Source organism: Felis catus, chromosome F1 (genome assembly GCF_018350175.1).
Source record: "Felis catus isolate Fca126 chromosome F1, F.catus_Fca126_mat1.0, whole genome shotgun sequence".
NCBI lineage: Eukaryota > Metazoa > Chordata > Mammalia > Carnivora > Felidae > Felis > Felis catus.
This window is the reverse complement of record NC_058384.1, coordinates 68,126,234-68,146,467: the sequence shown is the minus strand read 5'-3', so window position 1 is coordinate 68,146,467 and position 20,234 is coordinate 68,126,234. Positions and strand designations below refer to the sequence as shown.

The following is a 20,234-nucleotide window of genomic DNA, read 5'->3' as shown; positions in this document are numbered from 1 at the left end:
CCCGCCTCCTTATTTGTGCGACGCAACGCATGTGTTCAAGCTAATCTGTCTGTACCCCGCAGTGAATGTGGGTCCTCCCGGAAGCCACCCGCGGCTGAGGCGCCGGGGGCGTGGCCGTGACGTCACGCGGGGAGGGGCGTGGCCGGCGCTCGCGTGGCCGGCCGCGCGGGTTTGGAGGCCCCGCCTGCTCTTCCCCAGGGAAGTGCGGGGACCCGCCGCAAAGTGCTGACCCCGACGGGGTGGGCTCTGGGGCTTGGAGGCCAGCCCCGGACGGGATTGCCTAGCTTTATGCGGAGTCCAGTCGGGAGCTGCGAGGGTCTGTCCCCTCCTCGAAGGCCCGCCGCAGTGACAGCCGGTCCCAGAGGAGTAAGCGCAGTGGTCTTCAGCCCGGACCTTGGGCCCACATCTCTGAGCTCGTCAGGACGGATCCCGGAGCCCATTCCTGCGAGCCACAGAGTCACTCAAGGAGAAGGGGGGAGAGGACGCCGGACCCGCGTGGGAGGAGCCGGAAAACACGGCACAGGAGCGATGAAGGAATGGCCATGGGTCAGATGCAAAAAGGACGGTCTCCAGGAAGGTCTTTTTTTTTTTTTTTTTTTTTTTTTTTTTGAAGCAACTCTGAGATCACGCACTCATCAGTGCACTTAGAAGGCAGCCCCAAGTGGGGTTGTAATCCCAGCTCGGACACTTCTCAGGTCACCCTGGTTCATCACTGGTAACGCCCACCTCACAGGGTTGCCTTGAGAAGGAAATGGGAAAAACACAATGTAATTAAAACCCTTTGTAACTTCTCGAGCGTCATCCAGATGTGGAGTTGTTATTTATGCTGAGCACGGTGTGGTTTTAGAATTCAGCACAGGATCCGATCTCCCAGCCCACCTTCACAGAAAGCTCAGATCCCTCCTCTTCTGTCACTAGAAAGGACTCTGAACTGCCCCCCACTTTCTTTTTCACCTGACTCAGACCTCACTCCTGCCTTTCCTATCCCCGCTGGAATTCCCTACTGATGATCAGAACATCCTAACCTCTTACAGCTTCTCTCCTGCTCGCTGCCTCAACTGTGTCTCACTGTCCCCGGCTGCCCTCTCGAGTAGAGTCTTATAACCACCCCCCCCCCAGCCCTCAGATCTCAGCATAGTGTCTGTGGCCTCCTTCCTTCCCATATCAGCTTCCTGACCTTCACTCCCATGCCTCTTGGGAAACTCCAGCTCCTACAAGGCTCATAGCCACCGGGCTGGGTGGCCTTTGCCCTCCTCAGTGCTGACAGCCACCAATCCTGGCACCTGTTTCCATTCAGGCAGCTTAGCCACAGGCTCCTGTCACCACTGTCTGTGATCTTCCTGCCTGCTTGGTCTGACCGCTCCGTCCCTTGGCCTCAGACACCAGCTCCCATGGAGCCTTGCCACCCCCCAGAGCCATCCAGCCTGCAAATTTGCACACTCAGCCACCTTGCTCTCCAAGGTCACCTGCTCAGATAGTCCCCAGAGCAGTGCTTCCCTCTCAGGGACACATTAGCCCTTGAGACTCTGTTGTATGACATCGCCTCTTCCCTCCACAACCGAAAAGAACTGACAAGAGTCAGCAGGTGTGAGACGACAGGCGGGGGACGCTGCAGACAATGAGGCAGGAAAGAGGGAGGAACAGGACTGTCCGCAGGGGCACAGACAAGCCCCTGACAAGCCGGGAGGGAGTGGCCAGAAGCCTGAGGGGGGGCGGGGGCTCCGATGAGAAGCTGGGGATGCCAGACACGCTGCCTCATGGGGCTGCCTCACGGGGCTTCCAGAAGCTGATGCTTGAGGAAGCGGGTGCTGGCCCGGGACCACAGAGCAGTGGCCCCACGACTCAGGAACACAATTACCCCAGAGGGTCACCCCTCACTAAAAAGGCAGACCGTCTGTGGGGCACCTGGGGGGCTCAGCCAGTTAGGCGTCTGACCCTTGATTTCGGCTCAGGTCGTGATGTCATGGTTCATGGGATTGAGCCCCACGTCCGGCTCTGTGCTGACAATGTGGAGCCTGCTTGGGATTCCCTCTCTCTCTCTCTCTCTCTCTCCCTCTCTCTCTCTCTCTGCGCCTCCCTCTGCTCACACATTCTCTCACACAAAGTAAGTAAATAACAAAAAAATAAAAATAAAGAGAGGTTTGCTTCACTGACCCAGAAGACCACTCAGAAGTCAAGTCCAGGCCTATTGGAGGAAGCCCGCTCACGGTGGGTGTCACCAAACCCAGAACAGTTTGAGCCCGCAGGGGACCAGGGCCTACACTCCTGCAGAGCCGGAGCTGAGGGGAGGGAGGGAGGGAGGGAGGGAGGGAGGAGGCGGGCTTTGTCAGTGCCCTCCCAGCACCGCCAGGGGCGAGGGAGCCCTGATCTGCGGCACCACGGTCCACCCCTGCGAGGCCAGCCTGCCCCACAGATGCCACCGCGGCTTAGTGGTACCACCGGTTACCCTTCCTTCTGCTTCTGGCCCCTCTTCCTGTGGCTGTTGTGCAGCTGACCCAGCGCCGTCCTGCACCAGTGCCTGTGACTGGGGCCTTCTGTGCTCGATGGTCGTGGCCTCGGGGGCCGTGCAGCAGGGCAGGTGAGGCAGAGCGTGGGCGGAAGGAGTGCCAAAGAGGAAGAGAAGAGAGGCAGTCTGAGTCCTTGGGAGCCGAGGGAGAGAAGTCCGTTCGTTCGTTCATGCGTTCGTTCATTCAATGTCTGTAAATGCCTGAGACGCACCAGGTACCACTTGAGCTGGGACAGTGAGCGAACCAGACAGAGCCTGCTCAAAGAGCATTCGTTCCCCTGAGGGACCGGCAACGATAAAGCAGCTTCAAAATAGAGCGTGAGAAATTTCATCCCCAAACTGGAGAGGGGAACAAACATAAATTAACATCCGCCTGATGCTCTGATAGAAGCTGTAAGTGGCTCTAAGTGGCACCATCGCGTGGTTCCCCCTGCCTGAAACACCCTTCCAGCTGTCTTTCTGGGGAGCAGACTCTGAGTTGTACTCCAGCACTTAGCCTGTGACGCCTCCTCCCCGCCTCCCCACCCCTCTGCCTTGGATCCCTGCTTCCTCTGCTCCTGACATAGCTCACGCTCACCTCACACTACGCTTACCGCTTACTCCCACATCCCCCCCCCCACATAGGTAAGAGTTACTATTTACTGAGCATTTACTACGTGCCACACATTTATTTACTCAATCATGTGACATAAACACTACTATCCCTACTTAAAGATGAGGCAACTTTAAGTGGCGCGATTATTAAATTTTTTCAAGTGTATTTATTTTGAGAGTGTGAGCAGGGGAGGAGCAGAGAGAGAGAGAGAGAGAGAGAGAATCCCAAGCAATATCCATGCCTCCAGTGCAGAGCCTGACGTGGGGCTCGAACCCACGAAACCCTGAGATCATGACCTGAGCCGAAACCAAGAGTTGGACGTTTAACCGGCTGAGCCTCCCGGGCACCCCGAAGTGTCGCAATTATGATGAGGCTCATTATGATTGAGACACTTGCCCAGACATCTATTAAATAGATTACCCCCCGGGATCACTCCAGAGAGAAGGGGCAAAACGCTTCTGAACACACAGGTGGACAGTCAGAGACTTACGACCCGTCCCCTCCGTGACCCGCCTTCCCTAAGTTGCTAAGTGCTCAGTAAGGGTGAACCCAGAGGAAGGACAAGGCACCGGCCAGCTCTGAGTTTGTAAGTTCTCCGGCTTTAAGAAACGCCACACGCCGACATCCCTGGAGGTGGGAGGCGTCGAACCTCTCACTGGACAGTGCGCCCTCCCAAAAGACCAACGGAAAGTTGGATTCCCCTGCTCAGTCCTCGGTCTCTGAATTATCTCCGTCGCTATGAGGCAAGTGTGTGACCTTCGCTCTTATGGCTGCAGCGTTCAGAGAGCACGTAGCAGAGTCTGTCGGCACCTCCAACTCCAGCTCCCGGCTGATCTCACCCAGAACGCCGGGCAAAGCAGGGATCCTCCGATGTTCAAAAGAAACAAGCTCTAAAAAGTCAGCTAGTCTGCCCATGGATGGTGGCCACGGCTCAATCTGGAATATGACACAAGAACAAACGGGATTTTTGCTTAAACAAGCCCTATACCCGTGGGGGGCTTGACCTCATGAGCCAGAGACCAGGAGTCATGGGCTCCATCGACCCAGCCGGGCGCCCTTAAACAAAGCTTTTTTTTTTTAAATAAAGATTCAGGATTTAGAAAAATCTTTTTGTTCTGTGAGATTATCATGCACTGAATGCCAGCTTTGGAGCTGGGGACTGGCCCCACTTCAGCGGTTGAAGAGCGATGTGTTGATTTCATTCATGTCACCGTTTTTCACTATCTTCGAGACAGACGCTGGTATTTACTCTCAAAATGAGATGGACAGACTCGGCTCCAAACCAGGAGCTAGAAGTGGCAGAGCTGGGTCTGCGTGGCTCCAAAGCCAGCGGTTCCGGCAGCCAGGGGGGCCTCCGGGACCCTCGGGACCCTCCCCCCCCAGCTCCGCCTCTGCCTGCAGTGTAGGTCCTCGCCTGTGTCCCTCCCCAGGTCTGGTGGCGCCAGCCGGGCCAGACCTGGGGAAGCGCTGCATGAGCCACGATAAATAAATGAATGAGCAAATGGATGGTTCTTTGGGGGAGAGTCTGGAGGCCAGGCCTTTGCTCCGGAGGCTCCGAGGGCGTTTGCAGGCACCCTCAAGGCCAAGCTTCGGAACCCCACACCCCGTCGTTCCAGTCCCCAGGGCGGCTCCCCCCCCCCCCCCCCCCCCCCCCCCCCCCCCCCGCCTCCGCCCCGCTGCAGTCCTCCATGGGCAGCCTCCTGTCTCTGGCTGCCGCTCTGGCTGCCGCTCCTCCGATGTCCCTACCTACAGCACCAGCACGAGCCACCCACAGGTGACTTCAAAGCTCAAGGGCAGAGGGAGGAAGAACCGGTTCCCCCAGACCTCGCCTTACAAGCTTGAGGAGCGGAGGGGGGCGGGGGGGGGGGGGAACAGGGGACTCTTAGGGGTTGACAGCCAAGGGCTCCAGCCCCAACCTGCCCCTAGCAAGCTTCGTGACCCCAGACAAGTCATTTCTCTTTCTGGGCCTCCTTCTCACTCTGAACCAGAGGCCGGCTTCATGCCCGTGAAGGGCCCCTCCGGAGCCAGCCTCCTCCTGCCCACAAGCTGGGGCGCATAAGGGGCCTCGGTGGCCAGAGAGGAAGTGCCACAGGGCCAGGTACCCACGTGGCTGGGTGGGAGCTCGGGCTTCCTGGCCTGGGGCCTCCTGGGGAAGGTGGACAGTGCCCGCGGATGGTCTTGGTCGCTGTCCAGCTGTGACAGGACCATAGGCAAGCCACCTCCTCTCTGTCTCTCTCTGTCTCTCTCTGTCTCTCTCTCTCTCTTACTTGTCTGTAAGAGGGTACTGACGGTCTTACCCTCTCTAACGTCTGCTTGTCCGTGAGATGGGAGAGCCGAAAAGTCTGTGGCCCAGGCGGGTAAGGGGCGGCCGGTCTCCGGGCAGGTCTCCAGGCAGGCCTCACGCCATGTGGGGTTTCTGCAAGGGCCCGAGGCCACGTTCCGGATGAGTCAGCGTGGCGGGTCTGTTTGGTCTGTGGGTGACTGACGTTCCAAAGGGGGCTAACCCTTCCTCTCCACGGTGCACAGCTTAAGTTTCTGCCTTCCCTGCCCCAGCCTGGCAACCTGTCCCTCTGACCCTCAGCAGACAGGTCACTCCCCCTGCGGGCCACTCCCCCCACCCTTCAGGCTCAGTAAGGTTAAGAGTCTGACGCTGGTTGGAACTTCTCCAAGGGGGCCCTGACTTGGGGGGATGGGGAGAGGGGACGCACAGCGGGGGAGCAGTGAGGGACCTGCTGGGAGGCTGGCTGCCCCCCCATATCTGGCAAAGTCAAGCCCAGCTGCCTTCCCCTCTCCACCCCACCCCCCCCCCCCCTGACAAGACCAGCCCCGCCCCTCCTCCTCTGCCAGCACTGGGGAGGGGGGGGAGGGCACTGCTCAATCACCTGTGCCAGGGCTGGGAAACCCAGCATGTCCTCGACCGCCCGCTTTCCCCTGGCCTTGTCCCATCCAGGCCTGGGCACTCAAACTTGCTGCTCTGGCCACGTTGCGTCTCTCCCAGGCTGTTGGCTGACACCTTGAAACTACCCCGATGTCACATCCTGGCCGCCCGCTGCACAGCGCCCAGGCCTACCGGCCCTGGTACAGGCGCCCAGCCTCCACTGCCCGTGGCAAAGCCCCTCCTTAGACTTGCAGGTGGGCCTGTGGCAGAACGGTGAGCATGAACTTAACCGTCTGGCCCCAAGGCTATTCCCCCTCCCTGGGCCTCACCTCTGCCCTCATGGCAAATCCTACTGTCCTTCAAAGTCCAGGTCAGAGGCCAGCCTTCCCTCCTCTTCACGCCCTGCTGACTCCTCCCTGGCAGCGTGAAGAGAGAATTCCGCCTGTTAAATCCATCCAGCTGCTTGCAGGGGCGGGGGGGGGGGGGGCGGTGCGGGCAGCACTGGGGTCTGCACAGCACGTGGCAGAGTGAGATGCAAGCTGGCACCCCTCCCCCACCCCTGCCAGCTCCTGCCAGGCGGTTTGGGAAGATGCTCTCCGTGTGCACTGTACTGATGGGGAAGCTCACCCTGAAAGCAAGGGGGCGCCCGGCCTGAGGCCCGCAGGTGGGAGCCGGCGGGGACCCGAGACTGGTTTCCCCCGTCTTAGCTTGCTCAGACCAAAGGTCAGGTTAGAGGAGACCTGGGCGGGGCCTCCATCGGGCCCAGAATGAAGAGGAGGGGCTGAGCGGGGCGGGGCCTCTTCTGGAAGCTGAGGCCGGAAGCTGCCCAGCAGGCAGGTATCTCAGCGGTAAAATGGGAGGGGGGGGGGCTGCTGTCGGGGGTCAGGGCTAGGCAGCCCGGCCCCACCCTGCAGCTCCCCTACCAGCCCCCCGTAAGCACGTGCAGGTGAGGGCCCGGGCACCCCTGCATCAGGGTGGGCCCGGGAGGTCCCTCAGGCAACAGCTGGCCTAGCAGAGGCGGCTGGGAGAGCGTCTTGGGAGGAACACACACCCCTGACCTTCAAGGAGCTTCTGGGGAGCGGGGGGGGGGGGGGCGGCCCCAAGCTCACCCAGGACCACATCTCTGCCTCCAGGATGGGTGATGGGAAGCAGTAGGGAGAGGAGGCAGGGGGACCCCAGGGGCGGTAAGGGCTGGCAGGGGCACCAGTGAGGGAAGGCGGGGCTGAGGGCAGCTGGGAAAGGGCAGAGGAGGAGCCTGGGCAGGGGTGAGGGGCAGGGATGGCGGACTGGGGGACAGATGAGAAGTGAGTTTGGGGACCGGCCAAAAGAAGCAGGAGGCCCAAGGGGGCGCCCCTGACTCATGTGATTCTCCCAAGTTGCCCCTTGCCCCTGGGGCTGAGCTCTTAGCTGGGGGGGGGGGGAGGGGGGAGGGGTGGAAGGTCTCAGAGGAAAGGGCAGAAAGGTCCAGAGCTTAAACTGGAGGGGTCCAGACCAGACCCTGGGGGCCACGCAGGGCTGAAGGCAGACGCCAGTGGGTTCGCTCCCAGGTTCCCCCACCCCTGTGGGTACCGGCCAGAGCTGCTGTGGGTACACGAGGGTGACAGAGAGAGGGGCCTCATGTCCTGTGATGGGGGTGAGGGTCACCTACCTAGGCCAGCCCGGACACAGGGTGGCCACCGGGCAGTGGCCCTGGTGTCCTGACCGTCCCCAACAGACCCCTGGGGCTCCTGGCTCTCTTTGTCTCTCAGATACAGGGGACACAGCGGCTTCGGAGACCTCAGACCCAGCTCAGCGCTCCTACTCCCTGAGGGGCTAAGAGGGGCAGGGGGCTTGGGGACCCTTCCCAGCCTCCCCCAGACTTTGTGACGCTTTTCAGACCCTGAAAAGCCCCAAGCACCCACAACCTCTGGGAACCCAGGGAGGCCAGGCTGTGCCCCCTCCCCTGAAGCCAGGCCCCTCCCCAGATGAGGAATCTGGCCTCCCTTCTAGCCTGAACCCCTGCCCTGGAGACTCAAGCTGACCAGTCAGCTGTTCACGCAGCATAAATTCTGAGCACCTGCAAGTGGTGAGAAAGGTGAACAGGATAAAAAGGCATCCTCAAGAGGGGACGACAGTCCGCAGAGGGGATGAGGGTCCAGAGGGGACGAGGGCCCACGGAGGAGGCGAGGGTCCATGGAGGGGACGACAGTCTGCAGAGGGGATGAGGGTCCATGGAGGGGGCGAGGGTCCGTAGAGGGGACGACAGTCCACGGAGGAGACAAGGGTCCAGAGGGGACGACAGTCTGTGGAGGGGACAGTCCGTGGAGGGGCGAGGGTCCATGGAGGAGACGACAGTCCACAGAGGGGACAAGGGTCCAGAGGGGACAACAGTCTGGAGGGAACAGTCCGTGGAGGGGACGAGAGTCCAGAGGGGACAAGGGTCCATGGAGGGGACGAGGTTCTATGGAGGGGACAGTCCATGGAGGGGACGAGCGCCCATGGAGGGGGCAACAGTCCGCAGAGGGGACGAGGGTCCAGAGGGGATGACGGTCCGCAGAGGGGACGAGGGTCTGTGGAGGGGATGAGGATCCACAGAGGGGGCGAGGATCCATGGAGGGGATAACAGTCTGCAGAGGGGATGAGGGTCAATGGATGGGCAAGGGTCCATGGAGGGGACGACAGTCCACGGAGGGGACAAGGGTCCAGAGGGGACAACAGTCTGTGGAAGGGACAATCCGTGGAGGGGATGAGGGTCCAGAGGGGATGAGGGTCCACGGAGTGGACGACAGTCCGTGGAGGGGACAAGGGTCCAGAGGGGACAACAGTCTGGAGGGGACAGTCCGTGGAGGGGATGAGGGTCCACGGAGGGGACGACAGACCGTGGAGGGGACAAGGGTCCACGGAGGGGATGACAGTCTGCAGAGGGGATGAGGGCCCACGGAGGAGGCGAGGGTCCATGGAGGGGACGACAGTCTGCAGAGGGGATGAGGGTCCATGGAGGGGGCGAGGGTCCATAGAGGGGACGACAGTCTGCAGAGGGGATGAGGGTCCATGGAGGGGGCGAGGGTCCATGGAGGGGACGACAGTCCATGGAGGGGACAAGGGTCCAGAGAGGACGACAGTCTGTGGAAGGGACAGTCCGTGGAGGCGACGAGGGTCCACGGGGGGGGGGGTGAGGGTCCATGGAGGGGACGACAGTCCACAGAGGGGGCGCCTCCTCACACATACCCTGTGCTCCTGGTTCAGCCCCCAGCCAGAGGCCCGCAGGAGCCCATTGGCTCACAGCCCTCCGACAGCCAGCGGTCCCTCCTGAGCCCCCGCCGCCCACCACAGCCCCTTCTGGAGCTGGCGGGCGCTCTCCCCTTCCTGAAGTCACACTGCGCCATTCCGTCTCTACACTCGCATGGGACGTGCAGGCCGGTCGAGGAGCCCGGTCAGGAAGGACTTCCGGGCAGTAAGTGGCCCAGTGGACTCTGGGTCTTGGGTGAGCGCAGGCCCTCACCTCACCTGGCCGGGTGGGTCTGGGTCTGGGTCCCTAATCGGTGCGGGAGGCCAGGTCGGCGGCAAACGTGGAGCTGGGGCGCCACCTAGTGGCTTCCCACCTCCCCAGCCCAGAGCCCGGTGGGGGTCCTCTGCCCCCTCCTCACACCCTCTGGCGGGCGACAGCTTTTGACTGCCAAGTACAGAACAGGCATTTTGCTTACATCGCTTTATGTAATCTCTCCCCAGCCCCCCAGTCCCTTTGTTTGAGGATCAGAAACCCAAGGCTCCCAGAAATTAACCTGCCAAGATCTCTCGGCCGGGACGGGGACCCAAGGCTCACCCTCGGGAATCCATGGCCCTCGGCAGCTGTGAGCTCCAGCCCTGAGGGCCGGAGGCGGGTGGGGAGGATGAGGTGGGGACAAGGTGGGTGTGAGGTCCCCTGTGCTTACACGCCAGCCCAGTGACGGAGCCCCCAGCCGACAGCACGGCCCCAACAGCGTTTCCTGGGGCTGAGTCTTCAGTTCCCATGAGGTGGGGCCGGGGAGGAGGCAGAAGGAGACTTCAGTCCCTGGGGGCTGCGCTTCCAAATGTAACAAAACCCCAGGGAAAGCCCTCCTGCTGGGCCTCCATCCCAGGGGGCACAGGCCAGTGTGTGCAGCCAAGGGGCCCCCTCTGGGGGCACATGCACAGACGCTCTCTGGCTGCAGAATCAGATTCCTGTCCCCCCATGGCCCCCCCACCCCGCCCGCTGGCCCCCAAGCGTTTGCATATATTTGCATAAACAGCAAGACAGGTCCAGCTAAAGCCTTTTCTTGGCAACAGTGGCATCAGTGCAAGGCTGAGTGACTCTCCTAGGGAGCCGGAGAAGACGACAGCTCAACGGTCCCCGGGGTCAGGGGACCCCGGGCCTCAGCCCCTCCCCGGGCTCCGGAAGTGTCTGTCCTTCTTCCCTGACCTGTGGGGAGACCAGGTGGGGGCAGGAAGAGGCCTTCAGGACCACGCCGCATGGTGAGAAGAGGCTCCTGCAGCAGCGGGGACCTGTCCCCGCTAAGGCGGGGGGGGGACGGACCCACCCTCCCAGTGTGAGGTCCCCAGCCAGCGAGGCAGGAAGCCTCCTCGGCACTGCAGGTACACGCTGGACGCAAGTACTCCGGAGGAAAGGTCCCCCCAGCCCGAGGGGGCTCCCGGGACCACCGTGGGGCGAGCACAGGCGGCCTCCTGACCTCAAGGGAAGACCGGAGCGCATCTGGATGCTGCTCGAAGAGGAGCCCGCCGTGGGTTACAAGTGGCTCAAACTCAAGACTGGGACTCAGGGCCTGTGCTCCCTCACCCCAACCCCGCGTCCCCCGCCCACAGCTGCCCACCTCTTCTTCAGTGCTTTGTCTCCAAAGAAGTGGCTGAAGATGAAGCCCTCAAAGTCATCCACCTCGTCGTCGTCACCCGTCTGTCTCACCGCCACCTCCTCCAGGCTGTCCTCCAAGGCATCCACAAAGTCCCGGAAGCGGAGGCGGTCATGGCGGAAGATGCCATCCTCCCCAAAGTAAGCAAGCGAGAGCGGCAGCTCCTGGGTCAGCTGCCCGGCCCAGGGCAGCCGCGCCAGGTAAGTGGTCAGCAGAGAGGCCAGCTCCTGTCGCCGCACCGGGGCCAGCTCTGCCCCGAAGGCCAGGCCCTCCTGCCGGGCACACTCGCGCACGCCTGAGCAGCCCTGCGGGGCCCGGTACTTGCGCCTCAACAGCTCGGCCCACGGTGCCGGGGCCGGTGCCGGTGCCGGGCGGCCTCGCCCGTCGCTAGCGCCCTCCTCCCGCTGAGGGCGCTGCTGCCCCCCGGGGGGGTGAGGGCTCCCACTCTTCCTAGGGGGCTCCTCGGGGCCCTGCCGCCTGGCGTCCTTCCTGCTGCCCCACTCCGCCCCCTGCGGCTTGCCCTCCCCCCAGCCCTCTGCCATCTCCCGGCCCTCACCCCCCCACTTCTTTCTCTCCCGACCGGACCCCTCCTTCTTGTGCCTCCAGGGCTCAGCGCTCCGGTCCCCCTGCCCACCCCGCCGCTTCTCCTTTCCACTCCACTCCCTGGGACTCTGGAAGCGGGGCTCCCGGTGCCCGGCCTCTGAGGCGTTGGCACCGACCCCGGGGTGCTGGCCCCACTTCTCCAGGCCCTGCAGCTTCTGGGCCAGTCTGCGGCCCAGCTCGGCCAGGTCCCCTCGGCCCGCACCGCTCAAGCTCTGCTCCAGGTCCTGCCGCACGGCCCCCAGCAGCCGCCGCTGCCTCTCCAACTCGCGCCTTAATGCCTGGGCCTCCGCCTCCAGCCGTTCCTGCTGCTCAGGGAGGCCAGGGCCCGGCTCCCACTCCCCGGAGACCCCGCCGCCCAGAGAGCCTCCGCTCCAGGGGACGCACACCCCGTCTGGGCCCCGCACGCAGCCGGCCCGCAGCCGCTGCAGCTCGGACTCCAGGGAGCGCTGGGCGGCCTCGCCCCGCCGCAGGGCCCCCCGCAGCCGCGCGTTCTCCTCTTCCAGCTCTCGGGGCTGGCGCACCAGGCTCTGAAGCTCCTCCTTCTGGGCCTGTGGCGGAGGGTGCCACAGGAGGGTCAGGACGGGCCCGGGGCCTCCCGCCCCGCTTCCGCCCATGGGAGTCGGCAGGACGCGGCCTAGGACGCTCAGAGAGTTGGGTTCTCAACCTCCTCGCCGTCCACAACCTGCACCGAGCCCGTGACCCCAAATTCCGTCACAGACCTCAGCTTCCACGTCCTCCTATAAGGACGCACTTCGATCCGCCTGAGATTGACCAGACGCGGCTCTCGCGGCCCTTTCTGCCTCCCACACCCAGAAGAGACATTATTAATCGAGCCTCGGCAGTCCTTCCCATCCCTGTTCACACGGGGCCCCGGGCAGACTGCACCCATCAGTCAGGGTGGCCTCAGGCAGCGGGGGCGCCGGCCGGGACGCCAGCCGGGCCTGGGCCGTGGCCGCAGGGTGTGAGCAGAGAACCAGGAAGAAAGCCTAACTCCAGTGGACAGAGGAGATGGTGGCGGGAGGCGAGCAGAGGCAACTTGTAGGACACACACCCCTCCCACCCCTCCCCTCACCCCTGCGTGTGCCCACCTGGAGCTGGGCCTGAAGCAGCCGAATGTCCTGGTTCTCCTTGGCCAGCTTGTCCAGCAGGAGGGCCATGCTCTGCAGGCTGGGCACCCTGTCGGGGGGTGCTGAGGCCTGCAGCGGCTGCCCCAGTCCATCCTAAGGGCACGGGAGCCAGTGACCCCTCCCGCCCCACAGCCAGGCCGCCCCGAGTCTCCCGGACGGTCCCCGCGCCCCCCACGCCATCCAGCACCTCCGCATCCGAGCCGGTGTCTGGGAAGGCCTGCGGCTGTGCTTCCTCCGTGGGCCCTGTGGGAAACCAAAGTCCCAAAACTGGCCCGCTCCCTCACCCCTGCACACACACGGTCACCCGCCTGCCCTGGGCCTACCCTACGGCTGAGAAGTCCAGCAGGAGAGGGCCGAGGGTCGCCCTGAACAGCTGAGAAGGTCAGTGACTGAGCAATGAATGCACAGCCCAGGGGCCCTACTTCTGACTCGGGGAACCGCCAGTGGCCTCCCTGAGGCCGGGCAGGGACGAGCCAGGGCCCCGCCCCACTCACCGCTGTCAAACTCCGAGAGGCCGCCTGAGGATGGAGACAGAGGGGCTCGGTGAGGCCAGAGTGGAGGAGAGGGGCAGGAGGGGTCGCGCAGACAGGGAGCAGGCCGCGGCAGGGAGGTAGCGCTCACCGCAGAAGAGCAGGATTCCCAGGCCCAGCAGAACCAGGGCCCCAAGGAGACACATGTTGGGGGAGAAGCCCGGCTCCCCGCCCGCGCCCTCGCCGCGGGCCTGGCCCTCCACGGGCCGGGGGGTGCTGGGCTCCCGGCCCCGCCGCCTCCGCAGCCCCTCCGCCTCCACGTCTGCGTCTGTGTCGTCCTCACTGCTGGAGCGGCGGGCCTCCTCCGCAGGCCAGGCTGGAGGAGCAGTGGGCACGAGGCAGTGAGGCGACCGCAGAGAGAGACATAGTGAGGGACCCCGCCCCCGTCCACCTGGGCGGTCTTCAGACGCCCGGCCTATGGGGGGGGGGGGGAGGGGCGGTCCTTCTATCTGCAAACTCAGGGAGCAGCTCTTCCCTAAAAGCACCCCCTCCTCCACACGTGCCCCCCACCCAGCTCCCTCGGCAGCTCCTGTGCCCACCGGGCGCTGCCTCTCAGTCCGTCCTGGCTCTTCCCGGTCCTAAAGGCGAGGGTCCCGCGGGGCCCGGCCATCTCCCCGCACAGTCACCCACACCACTGACTTTCCTCCGGAGCAGACGAGCCCCTAGTCCATAGATCCTGACCTGGCCTGCCCAGAGCCCCGGGCCTGATGACCATCTGCCAGCCACCCGACCTGAGTGTCACCTGGGGACCAAGCTCTCAGTACCCCACCCTCCACACCGGTGCCCCTCCCACCCCCGTTCAGAGAACGACCCCACTGCTACCACCTGGCCACCTGAGCCCTCCCCCCGGGCCCTCCCCCCACACCCCTGCCTCGTGTCTGCCTACCCTCTCTTCGGCAGCTTTCGCGAGCACCTCGCTTGTGCCCTAAACGGCCCAGGTCTTGCCCTCTCCCTCCACCCCGTCCTTCAGCAAAGAAGGACTCGCCCACTCCTCGGCCACAGCCTTGGCCAAAGGCTCCTCAGCGCGGGACAGGCGGCCCCGTGCCTCTGCTGACGACCAACAGCCTTCTCAAGATGCCCTCCAACCTGAACCTTCCCCCGACCGCTCCCACCCCTCTCTCCCTTCCCTCAACTGTCCCCTGGCTGAACCGCTCTCCCCTCCCCTCCCTTCCCCTCCTCTCCCCTCCCCTCCCTTCCCCTCCTCTCCCCTCCCCCCTCCTTTCCCCACGCTCTTGGTCTGACTTGCATTTGGTTCAGACGAGTCTGCTTCTCACACGGGCCACGCACCGCCCACCCCCCTCCCCTCCTGGGCACAGAACTGACACGTGAAAGAGGCTCAGGGAACAAGAGTTGAATCTAGAAGCGAGAAAAGAAGGGGCCTCGTAGCACAAGGGAAAGAGTCAGGCAGACCCAGGCCCTGCCGCTTACCAGCTGTGTGACCTCGGTCAAGTCACTTGACCTCCCCGAGGCCTCGGGGGTAGTGGTGAGGTTTCACTGACACAGGGCAAGGCGAGCACTATGCTGCTAAGTGCCGGGGCCTGGACCAGAACCGTGCTCAGCGGCAAACGCCCTGCCCCCCATTCCTTCCAGAAGGAGAGGAAACACGGAGACCAAAAGGCTCTCACCTGCGTTGGGAGATGAGGGCAGGCTCTGTGGGGGGCTGTGACCCTCCAGGTCCTGCGTGTCTCGTGTGTCTTCTGGGCCTGCCACCACAGGGGCCTCCTCCAAGTCTCTCTGGACCACCATGTCTCCCAGGCCGGGGGGCTTCGTGGCACAACCGTCACCTTCCAGGACACCCTGAGCAGACACAGCCACGAGCGGCTCCAGGCCTCCCCCCTCTCCAGTTGCCCTCCCCAACCCGGTGAAGGTCCTCACCTTGGCCTCGGTCTTCTCTGGCAGAACGGGACCGCACTGGGGACTTTCAGTCTGGAAGGGGGTCTCTGCAGCGGATGAAAAGGCCCAGGAAACATACCACTGTCCCCCAGATGAACTTCCCACGCAGCCCTCTGGCTGTGATTAGAAGGGGCAGGAGACCCCAGAGCGTAGAGGAAGGCGGCTGCACCCGCCCTCAGGAGGGCCTGTTACCTTCTCCATTCACGGCCCCAGCTAGTTCATCAGCAGCTGCCTCGAAGTGGCTCCGAGGGGCCTGGGGAGCTTTCTCGGGTTCTGGGTCCATCCTGGACTCTGGGCCCAAGGTCTCCACGGGCAGGCCCTGGGGGAGGGGGTGCTCCAAACCAGGAGCACGGGTGCTCTGCTGGGGTCCCTGGGGCCAGCCGCACGGCCCGGGGACCCCTACCCACATCTCACAAAAACCTACACGCGCCATAGTGAGCTAACGCGAGGTGGGGGAGGGCGGCGGGCGGCAGCTCCTCTCCCTGACCTCCCTGACCTCGCTTGACCTCCCCTCCCCGCCCTGCCCTGCCACCGTGAGGGACTTCCAGAGGCAGCTGCTGGCCAATGGAAAAGTGCGGCTGGGCCAAGACACCCCATCGCTTAGGAACTTGGTGCCCCCCACCCTCCCAAAGAAGCCAGCCAAAGCCGGGGTCTCCCACCTCCCCACAAATGGAAGCTGCTGACTGGCTGGGAGGTGGGCGGCCGGCAAGAGAACACAGCCCCCTGGCCGCTTAAAGGTCACAATCATGTTCTCCCCATGGGTTTCCCTGTGGCGTCCACTCGACAGGTCGCCCACTTTACTCGCACCTTCCAGGCTTTTCTGGCCTCTTCCACTGCCCCACACGAAGCTGCTGGCAGCCGACAGCTTGGCCCGCCCCCTCCCCCCCAGCTCTGCCCTCCCTGCACACCCCTGCCCAGCAGGCCTGCCACCCGCTCACGCAAGCAGGGCTTCTGCAAGCCCTCCAAGGATCGCTGTGCGCATCAGTCCGTTTCTGTGCGGTTTTCAAACCACTCGTTTCACCACAGCCACCCCTCTAAGCCAGGAATCACAACCCCCTCTTACAGCGGGGGACAGAGAGGAAGGCCCCACAGTCGTTCTGGGCCGGGGCTCTGGCCCCAGGCCCTGTGTCCTGCCCTTGCTCCCACCCTCACACCCCTCCCCCTGGCGGTCCTAACACTCCAAGTCACGGGGCCCCGGGGCCCTTGACGAGCTTTCTCCGGCCCCCTCCCCCTTCTTGGTGGCTTTGGGGGCACAGGAGCCCACTGGCTTCCTGCCCCCACTGCCAGCCGCGCTGCCCGACCTTCAAAACACTCCCTCGTTCACCCCACCCACAGGCAGTGACTGTCCCGAGGCCCTCAAACTCACAGCCCTTCTGTGACTCCCCCACCCAGGAGGAGGCCCGCGTGCCTGGGCCGGGCCCATGAGGCCTCGGCGGGGTTTCTCAGGCTCTGCCCCACTCCGCTCCAACAATAACACACGTGCCCGCCTCACCCCGTCACCTCCTCGGTCTCCCCCCAGATGGCTTTCCTGGCGTTGCCTCAGGTCCCCTACTCTCAGCAGCTGACGCTGCTTGGGCCCGAGCCAATCCTCACACCTGACTCCTGGGGCCTGCTCCCCTTCCTCCTGCCCCTGGAGCTCCTCTCGGCCGCCAGCACGAGGTGACACAGGTGCCCAGCAGAACCGAGCAAGGGGACAGACCCAAAAAGCAACCCAGCCCCGCAGGAACTTCTCTCCCACAGGGTTCCCAGGCCTGCGTCCTACCTCTGAGCCAGCAAGCACCCAGCTGTTGTCAGAGTCTGGGCAGGAAGCCATGGTTGCTGGGGTCCCCGAGGGGGCTGTGGCTGCCACCTGCGGAGAAAAGTGCTCTTAAGGACCCCGGTTCCCTTCAGCAAAGGCAGGATGCAGAGAGCAGCCTTGGCTGGGTTCCCGGGGCTGAGCAGTGGCTTCCAGAACCAACCCTTCGAACCCTGACACTTGAACTTTCCCGGGCAGTATCGGCTCTTGCAGATCAGCACCTGTCAGCACACACAGAGAAGTTCACCTGCGGTCCCTGGGAGACTGAACTGACTTTGAAAGGTCAAAGCACGGAGCTGGAGAGGATCTGGGGGTATCCAGGCCAGCGCCCCCAGGTTAGAGCCCGCGGAAATGGAGGCGTCAAGGCTGCTAACCTGCCCGGGGTGAACGGCTAATGGGAGGAGGGAAGAGAACAACCATCCAGGCTCCCCCACAATCACCCCCCAAGCCCCTCACCGGGGCTCAGAAGCTGAGACTGGATGGCCTCCTTCCCACTGAAGTGTCCTGCCCACCATAAATCCTTCCTACAGGCTGGTCAGGGGTTCTCAACGCTGGCTGCACACCGGGGCCGCCGGAGATTCTGATTCAACTGATTTCGGGTCAGACCCAGGCATGGGTCTTGGGGGTTTTTTGTTGTTGTTGTTTATTTGTTTTTTTAATTTTTCTCTTTAATGTTTATTTATTTTTGAGAGAGAGAGAGAGAGAGAGAGACAGAGTGAGAGTGTCAGACGGGCAGAGAGAGGGAGATACAGAATTCGAAGCAGGCTCCAGGCTCTGAGCTGTCAACACAGAGCCCAACTTGGGGCTCGAACTCACGGACGGTGAGATCATGACCCGAGCCGAAGTCGGACGGCTCCACTGACTGAGCCCCCAGGCGCGCCCCCCGCCAGGCATGGGTCTTCTTGGAAACCTCCCAGAAGGCTCTCTCCTGTGCAGTCCGGCCTGAGAACACCTGACATGGCCCAGACGCGTTTCAGCACACCCTTGGTAAACCTCCTCATCACGCTGACTCTCCATTCTAAGTTCTGTTTCCTTTCTATGTAATCTGCACAGTGTCATCCCATGGAACTCAAGGCAACTGGGAAAAGGGTTTAAAGACAGCCATCGTTTGTCAAGACCTTATGGTTTGCAAAGTGCAGACGAAAATCAGGGCTGCGGCCCTGCGCCCTGCTACTCGCCTCTGACTCGGCAGGTGGGGGTGGGAAGTCACGCCAGCTTCTGAAGCCTGACACAAAGTGGGGTAAGGAGCGGGAGACCTGTCCTGTCACTCCAGCCAAGACTGTCCCCTGAGTCTGGGCAGCTGTGACGGGGACCTGGCACAAGGCAGGAGGATAAGATGAGCTGACCCCCCCCCCCCAAGTCTTGGGCTGTGGTCCTTCAGAGGAGGACACATGACCACTCACAGAAGGGCCAAACGGGGGGCACAGGAGCGGGGCTCTGTAAGGAAACGCTAGGAAGGGAAGTGAGGCTTGGGAAGAAACGCTTAGGGACCCCCGCGCGGCCCCTATCTATTTAAGCTGGTGCCAAGTCCTGCGCGGGGTCCTGATACTCCTGTGGCCTTTCAAGACCCACGCCCGGGACAGACAGCTGACGGTGTCTTCCCCAAGGCCTGTGCCTCCTAGACACGCACAGCCGACCCACAGGCAGACAGGAGAATGGCTGCAAGGACCCCCACACCACATCCAACGGGACCCCCTGGCCAGCTTCTGAAGGCATCCACACAGCCAGCCCTGTTAGGCCTGCCTGCCACTCTCGGGCCTTCCGCCGCCTTCTGTCACCATCTCCCGGTTCCCATTTGCTGCGCGTGACTGTTAACAGGTGGTGGCAGGAAGGAAGTGGCAGCAGCTTGGGCTGAAGTCTCTGTTTCTCCCTGGCTGTGTACAGCCTGCTCGGGTCCTCCAGAACCAGGAACCATGGCAACCGGGGTGATGTCAGACTCACTGTCTCCACGGAAACCAGCCCCGGCATTTGGGTCAACGAAGACAAATACTTCTGAACCCCAAACAGGAGACAGTCTGGAACCCCTGCACCCAGAGTTCCAAACTCTGCAACTGCTCTGTCCGTAGAGTGCATCCAAGATTCCAAAAGATGGCCCCGTTCTCCTCAGCCCGCATCGCTTTACCTTTTTAGGAAGTTCCCTTCTCGGTCCAACCTACATCGCTCCCCGTGGGGTTTCAGATCTCGTTCCGGTCTACCTCTCCACCTCCACCCCTCCCCACAAAAACGGACCTTGAGGCTTGTCAGACACTCTGCTGTTCCTAGAGGACAGCTAAAGGGGGAGCTCTCCCCCCTGCACAAGCTGGCGAGTCTGGCCCAACTCAAGCCCTGTAGGGGTGGCCGCCCCAAACCTCGGAAGCAAAGGACCCCCGCGCCACCAGAACCTGCCCGGGGCGCCGGAGCAAGTGCCGGTCCGGGACACGGCCGTCCCGGACGCCGCCTCTCCAGGCCCAGCAGGGACCAGCAGCTCCCGGGTCCCCGGGGCAGCCCACGCCCCTCCCGTGTGATGGGGTCCGCGCGACCCCTGCCCCGCCGGGGCCTCACCTGACCCAGCAGTACCCGCAGTCCTCACCCGACTTGTTGCGGCCTCCCCGGGTTTCCAGCCCAGGAGGGGAGGGGCCCACGTGACCGGGACTGGCCAATGAAGAACCAGTGTCCCGGAGAGGGCGGAAACTTTGGGCCAATCAGCGCTGGAATCGAGAGCCGGAGGAGGGGAGGGGGACCTGCCGGGCCCCCGGCCCCGGGCTCTCCTCCCACGATCGGCTGAACTTCCCGCAAGCTGGGTTTTCGGTGACCTCGCCTACTTTCCCAGTGTAGAAACAGTTGCTAGGGGGAAGACCCAAAACTGAAAGCGAAGGGTGGTACCTCCCGAGACCGGAGGGGCCAGGTCGACCCCAGGACAGACAGGGACAGCTGCAGGATGGGGGAAGGGAGATGGCATCCCGTGGGTTGTAAATAACCCTCCCACCGCTCTCCTCGCCCTGGGCCGGTGCAGATTAAGGATGCCACTGCTACTTTTCTAAAGGGGACACCTGGAAAGCATGCCCAAGGGAAATCTGCTAGACCAGGGGCAGCCCCCTTCCCACTGCACTTGACCTGGAGCTCTACTTGACCCCTAACCCAAACAACTGGGGCGGGGCAGTAGGCACTAAACCCAGAAACACCAACGGCACTTGCCTCCCTGGGGCCCTGGCTCCAGGCCGGGTCCAGGAATGTGCCCAGAAAAGAACTGCTTTCCCACACCAGGGACGCAGGGGGAGGGGTGGCGCACACAGGCCTCCCTCGGCTCCTCGCCTCGTACCAAGGTCACCTCAGGGGCCAGAATCTCCACCATTCTCTCTTCTCTCTTCCACGAACCCTGGGCACGTAGGTATCCTCACCCCTCAGGCATCAGCGCCGGCGGTGGCAGAGGTTCGTTCCAACCTTCGTGTGCTGAAACAGCCAGGAG

General features: G+C 63.1%; 2 protein-coding genes across 11 annotated transcripts; both read right to left on the bottom strand.

The window, feature by feature from the left end:
• Window positions 1–3,148: 3,148 nt before the first annotated feature.
• Window positions 3,149–9,969, bottom strand: LOC109495842. Its single transcript, XM_045048645.1, has 8 exons — window positions 9,891–9,969; window positions 9,782–9,822; window positions 8,838–8,988; window positions 8,092–8,261; window positions 7,628–7,964; window positions 6,309–6,395; window positions 5,399–5,517; window positions 3,149–4,037 (listed from the first exon to the last, which is right to left on the bottom strand). Exons 1-8 carry the CDS (start codon window positions 9,967–9,969, stop codon window positions 3,807–3,809), a joined length of 1,215 nt encoding a protein of 404 aa, XP_044904580.1. The 3' UTR covers window positions 3,149–3,806.
• On the bottom strand, window positions 9,653–20,224 carry PBXIP1 (PBX homeobox interacting protein 1). 10 transcript variants are annotated; one of them, XM_045049177.1, is made up of 12 exons: window positions 19,331–19,417; window positions 17,968–18,102; window positions 16,757–16,843; window positions 15,187–15,328; window positions 14,977–15,041; window positions 14,727–14,898; window positions 13,193–13,516; window positions 13,066–13,089; window positions 12,759–12,814; window positions 12,533–12,664; window positions 10,806–11,992; window positions 9,653–10,396 (listed from the first exon to the last, which is right to left on the bottom strand). In XM_045049177.1, the coding sequence occupies exons 3-12, from the start codon at window positions 16,805–16,807 to the stop codon at window positions 10,351–10,353; spliced, it is 2,199 nt and encodes a 732-aa protein (XP_044905112.1). In that variant the 5' UTR covers window positions 16,808–16,843; window positions 17,968–18,102; window positions 19,331–19,417; the 3' UTR covers window positions 9,653–10,350. The 10 variants fall into 10 exon arrangements, with proteins under 10 accessions (XP_044905112.1, XP_044905114.1, XP_044905108.1 ...); XM_045049179.1 differs by having other exon boundaries at window positions 15,187–15,313; window positions 19,331–19,416; XM_045049173.1 differs by lacking the exons at window positions 17,968–18,102; window positions 19,331–19,417 and adding an exon at window positions 20,088–20,224.
• Window positions 20,225–20,234: the final 10 nt, after the last annotated feature.